Here is a 16604-nt window from a genome sequence, read left to right as displayed (position 1 = left end):
CAATACTTAAATAGTCAAAATATATAAGTAAAAGGCAATATTTATTCACAACCATGCCATTATACACATTTTAAAATCAAATTAAAAACATGAAGAGGAGGGATCCCTCTCAAATAAAAAGTTTAGCCTCACAATCCGATATATGAATCAGGTGTGGGGAAAATGCACATCACTAATACAATGGTCATGAAACAGGAAAGCGTGGATCTGGAGGGATCTAGGGCAAGGGTTTAAGATAAATTGGGGCAAATTCACTAGGAATAGTCGCCTGTGAAGGCTCTGCCACACTTTGCTCCACTTCACCAGAGACGTATCAAATTCGCTACCACTTCGTTAATTCACAAAAATGCGTCTCTGTATTGCAAGCATTTAATATCGACCTTTCACTAACTTTCATTTCTGCCAATCAAAACGTTGTTAGTGCTCTTATGCTTAGGTCAATTTGAATAGGGTGGGTACATATAGGTCATATATATGTCTTTATTAGAGATGTTGGTGCAAATGCTTGAAGTGGCCACTTATTATTACACATGTCCAAGGAAGCAAAATAAAGACAAAAGAGATCTTCTAATGTCCTAGACATGAGCCCACCCTAAAACAAATGTGTCATGCCCCTCAAATTGTTGAAAAAAAACATTAACACATAAAATATTTATAGTTAGAACTTTTGAAGGCAGTCGCATTTTAAAATATGAAAAAACGTCAGTGTTTTTTAGAACTTTTTTGACTTTTCAGCATACAGGATATGATGTCACTGACATAAGATTGAGGAGGATGTTGCTTCATCTTATCAATTCGCCAGGTTTAAGGTGGCGAAGGAAACTCTGGCAAAATGATCTGTAAAGTTCGCACTTTAGTGAATTTGCAGAGTAACGATTGTTTGTCTGAGCGAAAATTCGCCTGGTGATAGGGCACGAACTGTGATAGCGACGGTCTCTTTCATAAGCAAATTGTCCTGTTAATAAATTGGTGATGTGCCTGCAGATGGGAATTTTGGCAAATTTTCGCTAGCGATGGCCACTTATTAAATCTGCCCCATTGAGTTCAAGCTTCCCTTTTCCATACAAATTTGATCACTACATTCCCTTCTGCTTGCAAGTAGAAAAAATATATAGAAAATATGGTTTTAACAGTCATGTTATTGTTCCAGGAATATGTAGACAGCAAAGTTCCATACCCAAATCTTAACTAGATTAGCCTTCTGAGCACCCCAGTGACTGGTTTGGGTACCTCTCAATGAGCCACACCCTAAAGGTGGCCATGCACTATTAGATCGCCAAACGAGCGGATCTTAACCTGATATGCCCACTTACGGCTGGGCGATATCGGGTGAATCCGAACGTTCTGCCCTTGGGATTACAATGCTACGAATGGGCACTGACAGTTAACAGGACTGCATCAACTAGCCGATGTGGTCCTGGATCATGGAAAAAAAATCAAACTTGACCAATCGATATCTGGCCAATTTTTGGCCTGATATCGATAGGGAGGACCCCTCGGGAACCCCCACACATGGGCAGATAAACTACCGAATTGGTCTAAAGGACCGATATCAGCAGCTTTAATCTGCCTGTGCATGGCCACCTTAAGTTGAGGTACCTCAGAATTTAGATACTGTTTAGAGAATCAAGTATAAAGTACTATAGAAGCAGCTGTATGAAATACTGGGATGCACTTTGCCTCTGAAATTGCAATGACCTTTGAAGATGCCATTAGAAATCAGACAATGCTGCAGACGGCTGAAATTAACATTGACTTCTGTTCGGAATCTTAGCAGAAACCTTATAGCTGTGTCTCTACATATAGAACTTTCTCTCAAATCAAAGACTACAAGAATGCCGCTGGCAACAGACTCCATGAAACAATGTTCTGCTATGGCCGATTAGACCTACTTTGCCATGTTTGATATTAGCACCCGCTAAAGACACAGAGAAAAATGATCAAACAGCCAAAGAGTCATTTTTATTGGCAAATGCTTTTCTTCTTCCTGAATGATGAGAGGGGATCTTAGGGCACCGGCAGTGAATGGACGAGATTCTTTACTTTTACAATGTTGCGGCTGTCCAAGACCTATGGAACACAGCACAACACAAGGCTTAGCTGTTGTATCTGTAACTGGGAAGGTGTTTAAAAACACAGTAGAATGTATGAAATGTATCCCTGGTGGCAACGGCCTAAATCTTCTAATCACAGTCTATGACTATATTCCAGATTGGATGAGTTGCCTCCTTAGTTCATTAAAAGTTCACAGATACAGGTATAGGATACATTATCCAGAAACCAGATATCCAGAGAGCTCCATGTTCTGAGAAAGTCATCTCCCATAGACTCCATTTTATCCAAATTAGGGATGCACCAAATCCAGGATTCGGTTCAGGATTCGCCCAGGATTCGGCCTTTTTCAGCAAGATTCAGATTAAGCCGAATCCTTCTGCCCAGCCAAACCGAATCCGAATTCTAATTTTGAATTTGCATAATAGAGACAGGGAGGGAAATCACATGACTTTTTATCACAAAACAAGGAAGTAAAAAAATGTTTCCCTTCCCACCCCTAATTTGCATATGAAAATTACGATTCGGAATCGGTTTGGTATTCGACCATATCTTTCACGAAGGATTCAGGGGTTCAGCCGAGTCCAAAATAGTGGATTCGGTGCTTCCCTAATCCAAATAATCCAATTTTTTAAAAAGGATTTCCTTTTTCTCTGTAATAATAAAACAGTACTTTGTACTTGATCCAAACTAAGATATAATTAATCCTTATTGGAAGCAAAACTAGCTTGTTGGGTTCATTAAGGGTGAGGCGAATTTTCTAATGAAAACAATTAGAATTTCAAGCTATTTTTTATGTACTTCAACTAGGGTATAGTACAAATTTGATTAAAATTTGAAAACAATTCAAATATCAAAATGTCATGTACTGTCTCTTTAAAAATTCGACTTCGACCATTTGCCATCTAAAACCTGACAAATTGCTGTTTTAGCCTGTGGGGGACCTCCTAGAACCTACTAGGAGTCAATTGGTGGACTTTGAAAAATCAAAGTTTTTTTGGGAAAAAACTTTGAATCAAATTCGATCAAATGCGCTATTCATTCGATTCGAACGAATACGGACCTATTCGACCCCAAAAAACCTTCGACTTGATTTCAGTTGGTCTTTTTGAATTCAAATTCCGAAGTTTTTTCAATTCGAAATTCGACCCTTGATAAATATGCCCCTTAATGTTTAATTTGTTTTCTTGTAGACTTAAAGGAACAATATCATCAAAAAAATGAAAGTGTTTTAAAGTAATAAAAATATAATACAGTGTTGCCCTGCACTGGTAAAACTGTTGTGTTTATATAAATACACTGTTGTGGGGGCAGCCATTGAAAGGAGAAAAGGCTCAGGTTACACAGCCGATAGCAGATAAGCTCCATAGAACATAATGGTGTTATCTGTTATCCACTATTTAACCTGTGCCATATAGACTTTTTTCAATTTCTGCCATTGCTACACAGCAGCTTGTTTATATGAACTATAGTAGTGTTTCTGAAGCAAACACATCAGTTTTACCAGTGCAGGGCAACAGTACATGATATTTTCATTACTTTAATTTTTTACTGTTCCTTTAAGATGTGAAGATTAGCTATGGGTGAAAATTCGCCAGCGTCAAAAAAAATGGATGCCGGCGTCAAAAACGAGACGCCGGTGCCGTTTTGCGAATTTTTCGCCGTTTCGCAAATTTCGCTGGAAATTCGCAAATTTTTCGACAAAACGCCCCAAATTCGCCCATCACTAGTGAAGATCCAAATTAAGGAAAAAAAAAATCCCAGGTCCTTAGCATTCTGGATTTCAGGTCCCATACTTGTATATATATCCAAGACGTTGCAGCGCACTCCAAAGTCAAAAAGATCGCTCAGGTTCGTTATTGGTTAAAAGATCATCCTTTATTGATTTACATCAGATTAAAAAGTAATGCTAGCTCATGGTCTGACGCGTTTCGTAACTATGTACTTCATCAGAGACCATACTTGTATATTTACCTCCAAGAACATAGACAAAAAACAAAATATGAATTGAATGAATCTAAAACAAAACCCATACTAACTGACCTCTCTACTGCCAAAAATCATGTCCGCTGCAAACTATTCACAGTGGACATGAGCACATGCAAGTGTGTGTGTGTGCGCAGGGGGAGGGTTCAGGTGCGGGAAAGGTCTCGCTGCATGCCAGGGCCCCTTTAAGGGTTTTTTTTGCAGGGGGCCTGTGGTTACACTATTGTCCAATTCCTAAAAACCACTTAATTTTTGTTACACAAATAAGGAAGTGTTACCTTTAATCTTTCCTTGCACCATTTTGCATACGTAAAGTAGGGCTCAGATTTGGTTCAGGATTTGGCCGAATCTTACCTGAAGGATTTGGTCGAATCCCGATTGGGCGCAGCCCTAGAACCTACCCCTTCCCCGTGTAGATTGTAATTGGTTTGGTGCCAGCACTACTTAGAGAAAAATAATATTCCAGCAGCATTTCAGGTTTTCCCTACAATTTTAGCCCTGAAATTCATTATCACCCGAGCCAAGATGGAAACATGGCTTTGAAGTACTAAAGTCAAGAAGGTCTCATTAATGACTTCTGCAAGGCCAGGCAGCCTTTACCTTTCTGAGAATAACATTTCTGTCAGTGCACTAAATCTTTTTTGCCGGATTCTCAGCAAATGGTGTTGAATTAAATTGTGCACAAGAGCCTGACCTAAGCTGGAATTTTCCCTTACACCATTCAGATTGTATATTGTTAATTTCCTAAATTGGTAAAGTCTATATATTTTAAATGTTTTGCACAGTCATTGCAAATGTTTGTCAGTGTAAAGCTGCCTTTATGGTTTCTTCTGTACGGTTTTCAGCACCAGCAACACTGGACAGCTCAGTCCAAAACCAGTGACCAATTTAAAGGGATTGTTCCCCTTCAAACACTTTTTTCAGTTTGGTCGGTTTCAGATTATTCACCAGAAAAAATGATTTTTTTTTCCAATTACTTTCTATTTTCTATTTGTGACTGTTTTTGTGAAAATATGTATTGAGCAATAAAGGAGAACTAAACCCTAAAAATGCCATGGCTAAAATGCCATATTTTATATAGTGAACTTATTGCACGAGGCTAAAGTTCCAGCTTGTCAATAGCAGCAATGATCCAGGACTTCAAACTTGTCACAGGGGGTCACCATCTTGGAAAGTGTCTGTGACACTCACATGCTCAGTGGGCTCTGATTGGCTGTTGAGAAGCTAAGCTTAGGGCTCGTCACTAATTATCCAGCAGAAAATGAGCTTCCCCTGTAATATAAGCTGATGCTACAGGTTTGCTGATTATTCAATTCTGATGCTAATTACACTGGTTTCTGTGCTGCCATGTAGTAATTATCTGTATTAATTACTAATCAGCCTTATACTGTGATATTTCTATTCTATGTGTACTGTGTATTGTGAGTGGGTCCCTAAGATCAGTAAGTGACAGCAGCACAGAGCATGTGCAGTGAATCAGCAGAACAATAGATGGGGAGCTACTGGGGCATCTTTGGAGACATATATCTTTACTGCTAAAGGGCTGTGGTTGCCTTGGGCTGGTACAGAATCAAAAGTATGCTTTACTCTAATGGGCTGGGATGCCTGGGAGGCACAGTGAAGATAGTGGAGTGGTGGTAGTAAGCTACCCATGTGGGTGCATTTTTTTCCTGCAGAGCATTCGGGTTTCCTTGTCCTTTAATTATGTGCAACTGTACAGTGTGCTAAATAGTGCTATAGAAAGGATAATGGAGCATTTACTAAAGATGTAATTTCAGCTTAATTCATTGTATTCAAACTACAGGTATGGGATCCAGAAAGCTGTGATCTAGATAGCTCAGAATTACGGAAAGGCGGTCTCCCATAGACTGCATTATAATCAAACAATCCAATATGCTAAACAAAAATTTATTTTTCTCTGTAATTATAAATCAATATCTTGTGCTTGATCTCAACTAAGATATAATTAATCCTTACTGGAACACCAACCTATTGGGTTTACTTAATGTTTACATGATTTTTTAGTAGATTTTTAGATATGAAGATCTAAATTAAAGAGAGATCCATTATCCCCAGGTCTGGAGCATTCTGGATAACAGGTCCCATACCTGTACTTTCCCAACCTATCTTAAATTTACTCAAAATTGTAAGTAAACTGCTGGGAAATGCAGCAAATTCTCTTTTAGTGTAAATTCTGGTTGACAATTCACCAGAATTTAAACCATAAAGAAATGTATGTGAGATATCAGAATGGAGGGTATGACATAGATAATAAGATGCAAAAGTGACTACTCTATCTTTATAACAGCAGTTTACCCCGATTTTTAATACTCAGAAAGAAGTTCTTATTGAATGAGAGTTGAAGGGTGACATTTTTCTCTGATATTCAAGAGGATCCCGCATTCTCCCCTAAACTGGCCGTACTGATCATATAGCAGGCACCTCCACGAATTGGTCTCCGATCCAGTCAATACTTTGTCCAAAGAGCCAAGAAGGGTAAAGGAGAGAGTCCCGCAAACAGCAGATAAAATTCAAAATAACTTTATTTCAGGCTATGTTTAAAACAACTAACAGGCATCATCATGAAACATACTTCCCGTTCTCCTTTATTTCTCCAGATTCCTGTTCTCCTTTACCCTTCTTGACTCTTTGGATGACACATAGTAATTGGAAAAAGTCGTTATTTCTGGTGATCTATCAGAAAACAACTAGTTGATTGAAGCTGAACAATCCCTTTAAACTCATGTCATTCATGGGTTATGCAGTCCATAAATAGCCTATGATTAAGGGATCCCATCCCGAAATGCGTTAGGCCTTTTTGTGCAGCAAACTGCTACAACAAATCCTGTCCAGAAGTGCCGTCTTATGTTGAGTTTGTTATGCAGTCCATAAAGCCCATTGGAACAATACAGCAGTTTCCATAAAGACAAGAAATACCATCCTGGGTGCTTTGGGTTAAGTGGGTAGGACAAATTTTGACTGTACATATCCCCATTTCCAGGAAGGTTCAGAGTCAAAATCCAAGAATAAAAGATAATGCAGGTTAACCTAACATTTTATTATCCGTACTGTACACAAACTCTATCAAGGGAAGCCACAAACACTGTGCCCAAATAAAACAAAGTTGCGACTGAGCAAGTAGGCAGCACAGTACAATTTAGAAAATGACCATCATTAAATGTCAAGTTCAAAATGTTATAAAGCAAAGCTAATATTAGTGCAAATGGCACATTGTGCCAAAGTGCTGCTGTGCTAATGCCTTTCCAGTTCTTTCTCCTTCATCCGGTTCCACCTGGATATGGATGAACTTAGTACCACTAACTGCTTCATATATATATATATATGTAGTGATGGGCGCGAATTCGCTGCGAATTTGCGCGATTCACCTCGGGCGAATAAATTCGCAAAACGGCCGCGAAATTTCGCTGACGACAGTTCGCCGGCGTCAAAAAAATTTGTCTACGGACGCCGGCGTTAAAAAAAAGGTTGTCGGCGTAAAAAACGAGATGCCGGCTTCAAAAACGAGACGCCGGTGCAGTTTCGCAAATTTTTCACCGTTTCGTGAATTTCGCGGGAAATTCACGAATTTTTCGGCGAAGCGAAACGGCGCAAATTCGCCCATCACTATTTATATGTATATCTGCAACCTTTTGTTCTGGGTGAAATAATAGATGCCTGTGTGCCGCGTGAGGGTTCCCAACAGCATATAAAAGATGGAACCAGTGCCATAGTGGGGAACATTTAAACCTGGACCCAAAGTCTTGCTTCAAGAAGTTGGACCTAACTCTAGGAAAGTAAATCACCTCCCTATTGGATACTGTGAAATCCTATTGATGATATGGGTCTGGACATCAGCACTGTCCTAGTTACCCATTAAAAATTGTCAGTTACATATTCTGTAATGTCGCCTTAAAACCCCGTTCCACGATGTGATGTGATAAACTGCTGCACCTCGTGTCATTTTGCGACTTTTCACTTTACTTGGCTAACACTTTCCACAATTTTGTTTGTTTCTTTTTGCTCTTCCTTTTGTTATGATTATTATTTGTGACAAAAATTGACAAAATAAAGAGTTAAAAAAAAAAGATTGTCTGTTAAGTTGGTGACAAAAGGGCTGCTGATTGGAAATATCTTTAATCAACTGGCACAAAGTGTGGCCAAACCCTGCTTCATTATGGAATATAGTCCCATATATATGCCACATGCAAGTACTGCTATGGAATCTGTTATCTGGAAACCTGTTATTCAGAAATCTCTGAATTATGGAAAGCCCATCTCCCATATACTCAAATTTATCCAAATAATCCACATTTTTAAAAATAATTTCCTTTTTCCCTATGTTAATAAAACAGTACCTTGTACTTGATCCAAACTAAAGGTGGCCATACATGGGCCGATAAAAGCTGCCGACAGACCGAGTCGGCAGCTTATTGGCCCGTGTATGGGGGCCCCCGACGGGCTTCCCCGATCGAGATCTGGCCGAAAGTCGGCCAGATCTCGATCGGATGGGACTAAAAATCCCGTCGGATCGCGGCCGCATCTGTTCGTTGAAGCGGTCCCGCGATCCGACCGCCCGTTCGTGTTCGCTAGGATCCGATCGTTGGGCCCTAGGGCCCACGATCGGATCAGCCCGATATTGCCCACCTCAAGGTGGGCATATCGGAGGGAGATCCGCTCGTTGGCGACATCGCCAAACAAGAGGATCTCTCCATGTATGGCCACCTTAAGATATTATTAATCCTTATTGGAAGCAAAACCAGCCTATTTTAGGGTTTATTTAATGTTAACATGCTTTTCTAGTAGATCCAAATAATGGAAAGATCCATTATCTGGAAAGCCCACGTCCTGAGCATTCTGGATAACAGGTCCCATACCTGTACCTTAAACATTCCACTCTGATACAATGAGATGTGGGCAGATTTCCTTGTTTGGAAAGGTCGTCAAACGAGCAGATCTTGCCCCCATATGCGGCATCAGGTCGATCCAATGGTGGGCCCTAGGGTCCAAGGATCAAATCACAATGGCCAGAATGTAGGCGGTCAGTACGAGGACCGCATCAATAAACCTATGTGGCCCTCAAACTGTTTTTTTTTTTTAAAACCTGCCCAATAGACATATGGCAGATTTTCGGGCAGATTTTGGTTGGGGAAGTCCGTCAGAGGGGCCTAAACACAGGTCAATAAACTGCCAACTTAGCCTTTCAGCAGCTGTTATTGGCCCATGTATGGCCGCCTTAAAGGAGAAGGAAACCTAGTTGCCCACCCTCCCTCCTCCCCCCTGGCCTACCCGTCCCGCTGGGCAAATGCCCCTAACTTGTTACTTACCCTTCTGCGCAGGTCCAGTCCAGAGAGTTCACAGACGACATCTTCTTCCACGCGATCTTCTTCCTGCTGTGAACGGCATTTTGGCGCATGCGCAGTAGGATCATTTCGTCGGTACGGATCTACTGCGCATGCGCCAAAAGTCATGCGCATGCGCAGTAGATCGTACCGGCGAAATGATCCTACTGCGCATGCGCCGTTCAAAGCAGGAAGAAGATGTCGTCTGTGAACTCCCTGGACTGGACCTGCGCAGAAGGGTAAGTAACAAATTGGGGCATTTGCCCAGCGGGACGGGTAGGCCAGGGGGGAGGAGGGAGGGTGGGCAACAAACGGGAGGTGGGGTGGGGGGTTTGCGCCGACTAGGTTTCCTTCCCCTTTAAAGGAGAAGGAAACTCTAAAAATTAATAGGACTAAAAATGCCATATTTTTTATACTGAACTTATTGCACGAGGCTAAAGTTTCAGCTTGTCAATAGCAGCAATGATCCAGGACTTCAAACTTGTCACAGGGGGGTCACCATCTTGGAAAGTGTCTGTGACACTCACATGCTCAGTGGGCTCTGATTGGCTGTTGAGAAGCTAAGCTTAGGGCTCGTCACTAATTATCCAGCAGAAAATGAGGTTGGTCTGTAATATAAGCTGATGCTACAGGTTTGCTGATTATTAAATTCTGATGCTAATTGCACTGGTTTCTGTGCTGCCATGTAGTAATTATGTGTATTAATTACTAATCAGCCTTATATTGTGACATTTCTATTCTATGTGTACTGTATATTGTGAGTGGGTCCCTAAGCTCAGTGACAGCAGCACAGAGCATGTGCAGTGAATCAGCAGAAAAGAAGATGGGGAGCTACTGGGGCATCTTTGGAGACACAGATCTTTACTGCTAAAGGGCTGTGGTTGCCTTGGGCTGGTACAGAAGCCCGAAACATAACGTACAACATTTCTAGCTACTTCTTTAGTTTAACTTTCCTTGCCCTTTAAGAGCTCAAACATATGCTGCAGATAACAACATTTAAAATGGGAAACCTGGGGTGTTATTTACAAAGAGCAAGAGAAGGAGCAATGACTGGCCATCATTAGAAATAAACAAACTGTATAACTGCAGGTTTTGCGACCTCTTTGCACTCTGTCAGTATGGGCATCACATGGATACATAATGAGCATTGAGTAGTGATGGGTGAATAAATGTGGCACTAGCGAATTTGAACATTTTGCCACCGGCGAATAAATTTGCGAAACTCCTGTGAAAATTCAAAAAAATTTGGATGCACGTCGGAAAAGTCGCTCGCTTCAAACCCGTTGCACGGCAATACTATTAAGACATCCATTGACTTTAACGCTGGCATCAAAATTGGGAGAGGGTCAAAATTTACGAAAATTGACGCGGGCATCAAAATTCGAGTTTCGCAAATTTTTCATCGTTCTATGTATTTCGTTGGAAATTCGTGAATTTTTCGGCGAAACAGGAGAAATTTGCCCATCGCTAACTTTGAGTTCTTTTATGTTGTAAATAAATAAAGGCTAAATCATCGAATTCTACAGCACATCCAATGTTTTATTAGTGCCCAACCAATCCCATTCATCTTAGCTGCCGAGCACCTCCCACAATCCCTATATTCTATAACAGTAGCAATAACAGTAGTAATAATAATACTATTGCTTCATTCTCAGCAATATCCCTGATTTATTTCTAAGATATATGTCATGTCATTACACATGGACCCCCAATGAACATCATTTGTCCTATGGCAGCCGCGTATACACAGGATAGATACAGTGAATTATCCAGTTGTTCCTATGACACCACAAGGCTTTGCTGAATACAAAAATGCATTATTTAAGCAGCTCAGCAGTTTTACACCCAAGTCCATATGTTTGTATATACTGTTATAATATCCATGGAAATACACCCTTCTGCTTGGGGAATAACATGCATTTACAGTGACAGGAAATGAACAACAGTCATCAATTATTTACAAAGCAGATAATACAGAGCAAAGGCAGTTCAGTCAAAGGCAGAAATTTAAATTGGGGCCCCCCATTATCTGAGGGTAACCCTTGGGGGTAAAAAGATAAAATTACAAAGGGCACACTGTCAGTATTTTCAATATATATATATATATATATATATATATATATATATATATATATATATATATATATATATATATATATATATGATATGTGCAACCTGCAGCTGTTGTTGAACTGCAACTGCTACACTCCCGCGGCTACATATAAATGAGTGGGAGCTGCAGCCAACAACAACTTGGACGGTTGCCGATTGGACTATTTTCTCCTATTTTCTGCAACTCAAGTAGCTGTTCCTGGCCCCTGTTGTGGGACTACTGCCATGTATTTTAGGATGATAGGGTGAGACTATAAAGTAAAAGGGGTGGTTCACTTTTAAGATAACTTGTAGCATGTTATAGAATTCTAGGCAACTTTTCAGTTGGTCTTCAGGATTAATTATTTTTACCGTTTTTGAGTTACAGGTATGGGACCTGTTATACAGAATGCTCCGGACCTGGTGCTTTCCGGGTAATGGATCTTTCCTTGATCTGCATTCCTTAAGTCTACTAGAAAATCACATAAACTTTAAATAATCCCAATAGGCTGGTTATGATTCCAATGAGGATTAATTATATCTTAGTCGGGATCAAGTACAAGGTATTGTTTTATTATTACAGAGAAAAAGGGAAATCGTTATTTAAAAATGTTGATTATTTGGATACAATTGAGTCTATGGGAGACAGGCTTTCTGGATAACGGCTTTCCGGATAACGGATCCCAAACTTGTATTTGCAACCTACTTCTAACGCTTTTCCATTTTCTGAGGTCACTGACCCCATCTAATGATCTGTAAGGCTGCACATTTATTGCTATTGCTACTTTTTATTACTCTTCTTTCTATTTAGACCCTCTCCTATTCATATTCCAGCCTCTCATTCAAATCAGTGCATGGTTGCTAGGGGAATTTGGACCCCAGCAACAAGATTACTGAAATTGCAAACCTGAGAGCTGCAAATTAAATAAACTTTAAAAAGCACAAATAATAAAAATGAAAACAATTGCAAAGTGTCTGAGTATCACTTTCTACATCATACTAAAAGGTCATTTAAAGTGACCAATAGAAAAAAATAAATCCCTTGTCTTTTACAACACAACAGGTGAAACTCCAGCCGGGACATTAAACAGCTGCCAACAGTTCTCGGCACTATGAAAAAATACATGTAACACGCGGTTCTTGGGAGCCCTCGCTCTACACTAAGGGGGTTATTTATTATAGTGCAAATGTCAAAAATCAAGTTTTTCTTTATATGAAATCTGAATTTTTAGTGGGAAAAAAAATCTAGAATTTTTTGCGATTTATACCCAGAGGATGGAAAAATTCATTATCCGAAAATCCGACATCTCAGACCTGCCGAGGTTGTATATAAGTCAATGGGACAGGTATGGGATCCATTATCTGGAAACCCATTATCAAATTACGGAAAGTCCGTCTCCCATAGACTCCATTTTATCCAAATAATCCTAAAAAGATTTTTAGAAATAATTTCTATTTTCTCTGTATTAATAAAACAGTACCTTGTATTTGATCCAAAATAAGATATAATTAATCCTTACTGGAAGCAGAACCAGCCTATTGGCTTTAGGTATGAAGATCCAAATTACAGGAAGATCTGTGATCCAGAAAGCTCCAGGTGCTGAGCATTCTGGATAATAGGTCCCATACCTGTATATCTATCTATATCTATATCTATATATATATATATATATATATATATATATATATATATATATATATATATATATATATATATATATATATAGATATATATATATATAGATATATATATATATGAAATAGCGACACTCACAGGGCTTTTCTTGATGCAAATACAAATAGTTATTTACTGAAGACTCAACGGTTCGATCCCAAACAGGGATCTTCGTCAGGAGAATACAGAACAAAACATATATATGTAAGCATTCTGAAACAACCATTGGATCGCTGCATTTTCCTGGGAGTAGTTCAGAAGGCAGCCCTAGAGGCGCAGCTTGAGGATCCTTGTGGGACAAAAGTATTGAGTTTAATAGATGTTTGGGAGGTGAGGTGGATGCCATATAAAGAATTCTGCACAGCCCTTGAGCAGCCTTGGGAGGACATTAAGGTCCCATGAAGGGTCATGTATAACCCACGTGTCTGTAGCTGAGCGATAGCAGAACTGATCTAGGTAGCAAAGTGACAATATTATCCTTCTATGAGGAATAAGCAGATGGAGGCTTGCTTGTTGTTCGAAACTACAACTTTCAGAATTCTCTACAGACCAGAGGAGAGCCACTTCCCAGAAATCACTGTTGTGCCAAGTGATTTATTATTGGGTGCACACGCCAGCCCTTTGCCCCCATGGGGTATTCTATCAATGCCATTGGTTTTTTCGGGACAGGCAGCCAATAGACAGCAGTGTACAAATGAAGGCTGTCAAATATTTTGGTACTGCTTCCCCTTTAATGTAATTTTGCCTTCAAGTTAGCACTAAAGGTATAGAATCTCTCAATCCATCGGTCGTACTTATAGCCTTATTGCTTGTAAGTCTCCTTCTGAAGATTGTCCTTGTGTGATTAGTGCTGTGCCCTCAACTCACTTTTAGTCTGATCCTGCTGAGCCAACCCGTAAAGTGCTTTTCCCCAGCAAGTGTACTGCAATAGAGCAGAAAATCATTCAACTCCTTCAGCAACGGCCTCCCACCCATCCCCTGGCCAACACCATTATGTTACACAGCATCTTTCCCACTTCATCCAGCGGCAATTAAAATAAAAAATAAATAAATAGGCCTAACGCATTTTATGCAAGATTGGAATGACATAGAGTCATCTTCCACTTAGGGTCATTGCTTCGATTTCATGATTATTGGGCAATGCAATTGTAGATAGGCAGGAGCAAAGGGGAGCTCTCCATCCCTGCAGCAAGAAAAAGTCTCATTTTGCATCCCTACTACTGCCCCCAGAGAATGATGTAAGGGGGGAACCTCATAGCTGAGCTAAAGGGGAGTGTTTTGGAGAGGTGCTGATGGGCTGATGATTGAGAATTATTATTTAAGATGTCATAAGAGCTTGGGGCAACGGTTCTGTATGTCAGAAGCAGTTCTTTATCACATCCGACCGTGACATCACGAGAGAGAGGCTTATATAATGCGGCTCTTTACTGCAGAGATTTCTATATAAAGCACTAGGGCACTCCTGGGTAATGCATCGCAGCAGAGCATATAGAATGCAGGCGCCTACAGCCGAGCCCGTCGTAAATAATGTAGGCATTTGTGCATAACCCTATATATAATCCTGCAGGAGGGGAAAATGAAAATACACCGCCATTGGACTGACCCATAACCCATATAGTAAGCAAAGGTATAGCAGCACTTTATCTTTCTAATAGTGGCATGGGATGCGACGGGGCAAGGAAGTACAACCATAACAATCTACATAACAGTTGTAAACACTGAAATAACAGCTAAAAAATGACAGTTTAGCATCATTTGAGATTGGGCATGTGTTGGCGAGAGCCCAATAAATCCCATAACTGGAACTGGATCGCGATGAGACAGACTTTTAGGGAACACACCGTGCACTGCAGAGCGCACAACCTGTACTTTCCAGAATGGGAACAACAGAACCTGCACTTTTTATACCAGAGCTGGAACATTGGGAAAACCCAAGGTGCCCCATGCAGAACACAACTTGCACATAACAGAACATTACAGGACACGACCTGAAACCACACGCTATGGTCAGTAGTGCAGGAACCAGGCATTACAGCATAAGGACAGTAAAGTAGAGGTTCTCTTCTACACCAGGTCAGACACCCCCAATAAAAAATAGCAGAGTTAAGCCAGAATGACATATAGAAAGCACTGAAGGAGTTAGAGAATCACCTGCTGGTTACGATAGTGTAAAGACACCCATTCTCATTATCCATCTATTTGATCTTGCCCATAATTGGCTCATCTCCCCAGCCAGCCTAGGGGACCTGGACCTTACGTGCGATTTTATCCTTATTTTTTCCCAGTATCCTCAGCTTAACCATCATAAGACAAGCAAATACCTGCATGCAGTGACATTGCACGCAAACCCAAGCCTGGAAGAAGAAGAAGAAAAGAGGCCCACCTGTCTGTCCTTTGCCGAGGGTTTTCTCCAGCCTGTAGGGTCCAACGTACTGGGCATGTTGCTGCAGCTGGTACGGGTGAATTCCACCGGCCTCCTTGCCGCTGGACATGGTTTTGGTTTCTATTTATTTCTCTTCTTAAAAAAAGGCCTGTCCTGTTTCTCCCAGGCTGGAACAATAGGAAAGGAGGAGAGAGATACACAATGCTGTGATTGTCCCCCCCTCCTTTCCTTGATTCTCCTAGTCCCTGGTCCGGGAAGTCCCCCTTTGCATTTATGGGATTTTAATTTCTTCCTTGAATTTTTTTTTTTTTACTATAATTTTTTTTTAATGGGGGGGTGCAAGGGGGAAATTGATCTGGGCTCCTCTTTGCTGATGCATCCGAGGGGGAGGGGGAATTGGGGAGAGAGAGAGGAAGGGGGAGGGTAAGAATGGGGAATGCTACACTCCTGGTACCAGCATCATCAGCAGGGATGCAGCCCTTGCTTGTGCTGGATGCAGATCACTGCTTCATTCTCTTGCTGCTGCTGCTGCTGTTTCTGCTGATGTATGCTGCTGCTGACCCCTCCTCGCAGGCTGTTCTTCTCTAATCCTTCTCTCTCTCTCCCTGCTGCCTCCTCTGCAATCTGCAACCTTCTCCCTCTCTCTCTGTGTGTCCTTACATCAGCATCCGGGGATTCGGTGACAGCTACAATTAAATTAACCCCTTCCCTGCAAGCCACCTCTACCCACATGCAAACACCAACTCCCTGCAGCCTGACGTAGAGGCACCAGCTGGAGTAAAGCTACACAAGCCAGTGCGGTCCTAGGGGCTGGCAATCTGGGGGGGGAGGGGCCAGAGCTCTAGAATTAGTTCAGGGCATTAGCCATTCACCATCTGAAGCCTGCTGGGAGTTGTGACTCACTAAAAGCAGGGAAGGGTGGCAAATGGGAGTAGTGTAGGCAGGCAAGGAAACAAGAGAAGGAGAGGGGGCTGAATGCACAGGGAGGTGTAGCATTTCTATTATCACAAGCATTGATAATACAGTGAAACCATCGATTTTTAAGTCCCCTGATTTTAAGTTTTCCCGCATGTACATT

General features: G+C 41.0%; 1 protein-coding gene across 5 annotated transcripts in view; it reads right to left on the bottom strand.

Moving 5' to 3' along the window:
* The window catches only part of LOC108697808 (serine/threonine-protein kinase BRSK2), a 172969-nt gene extending 156611 nt beyond the window's left edge, over positions 1-16358 (bottom strand). For 2 of the 5 annotated variants that reach the window (XM_041571622.1, XM_041571623.1), the window contains exon 1: positions 15527-16358. In XM_041571622.1, the coding sequence (XP_041427556.1) occupies positions 15527-15635 (109 nt within the window). In that variant the 5' untranslated portion in view covers positions 15636-16358. The remainder of the gene's footprint in view (positions 1-15526) is intronic. The other 3 variants (XM_018228237.2, XM_041571624.1, XM_041571625.1) reach the window with 3 other exon arrangements.
* Between the last annotated feature and the right edge of the window lie 246 nt (positions 16359-16604).

The sequence above is a fragment of the Xenopus laevis genome, chromosome 7S (assembly GCF_017654675.1).
Source record: "Xenopus laevis strain J_2021 chromosome 7S, Xenopus_laevis_v10.1, whole genome shotgun sequence".
NCBI lineage: Eukaryota > Metazoa > Chordata > Amphibia > Anura > Pipidae > Xenopus > Xenopus laevis.
The sequence above is the reverse complement of the archived record's forward strand: the minus strand, read 5'-3'. Positions and strand labels throughout refer to the sequence as shown.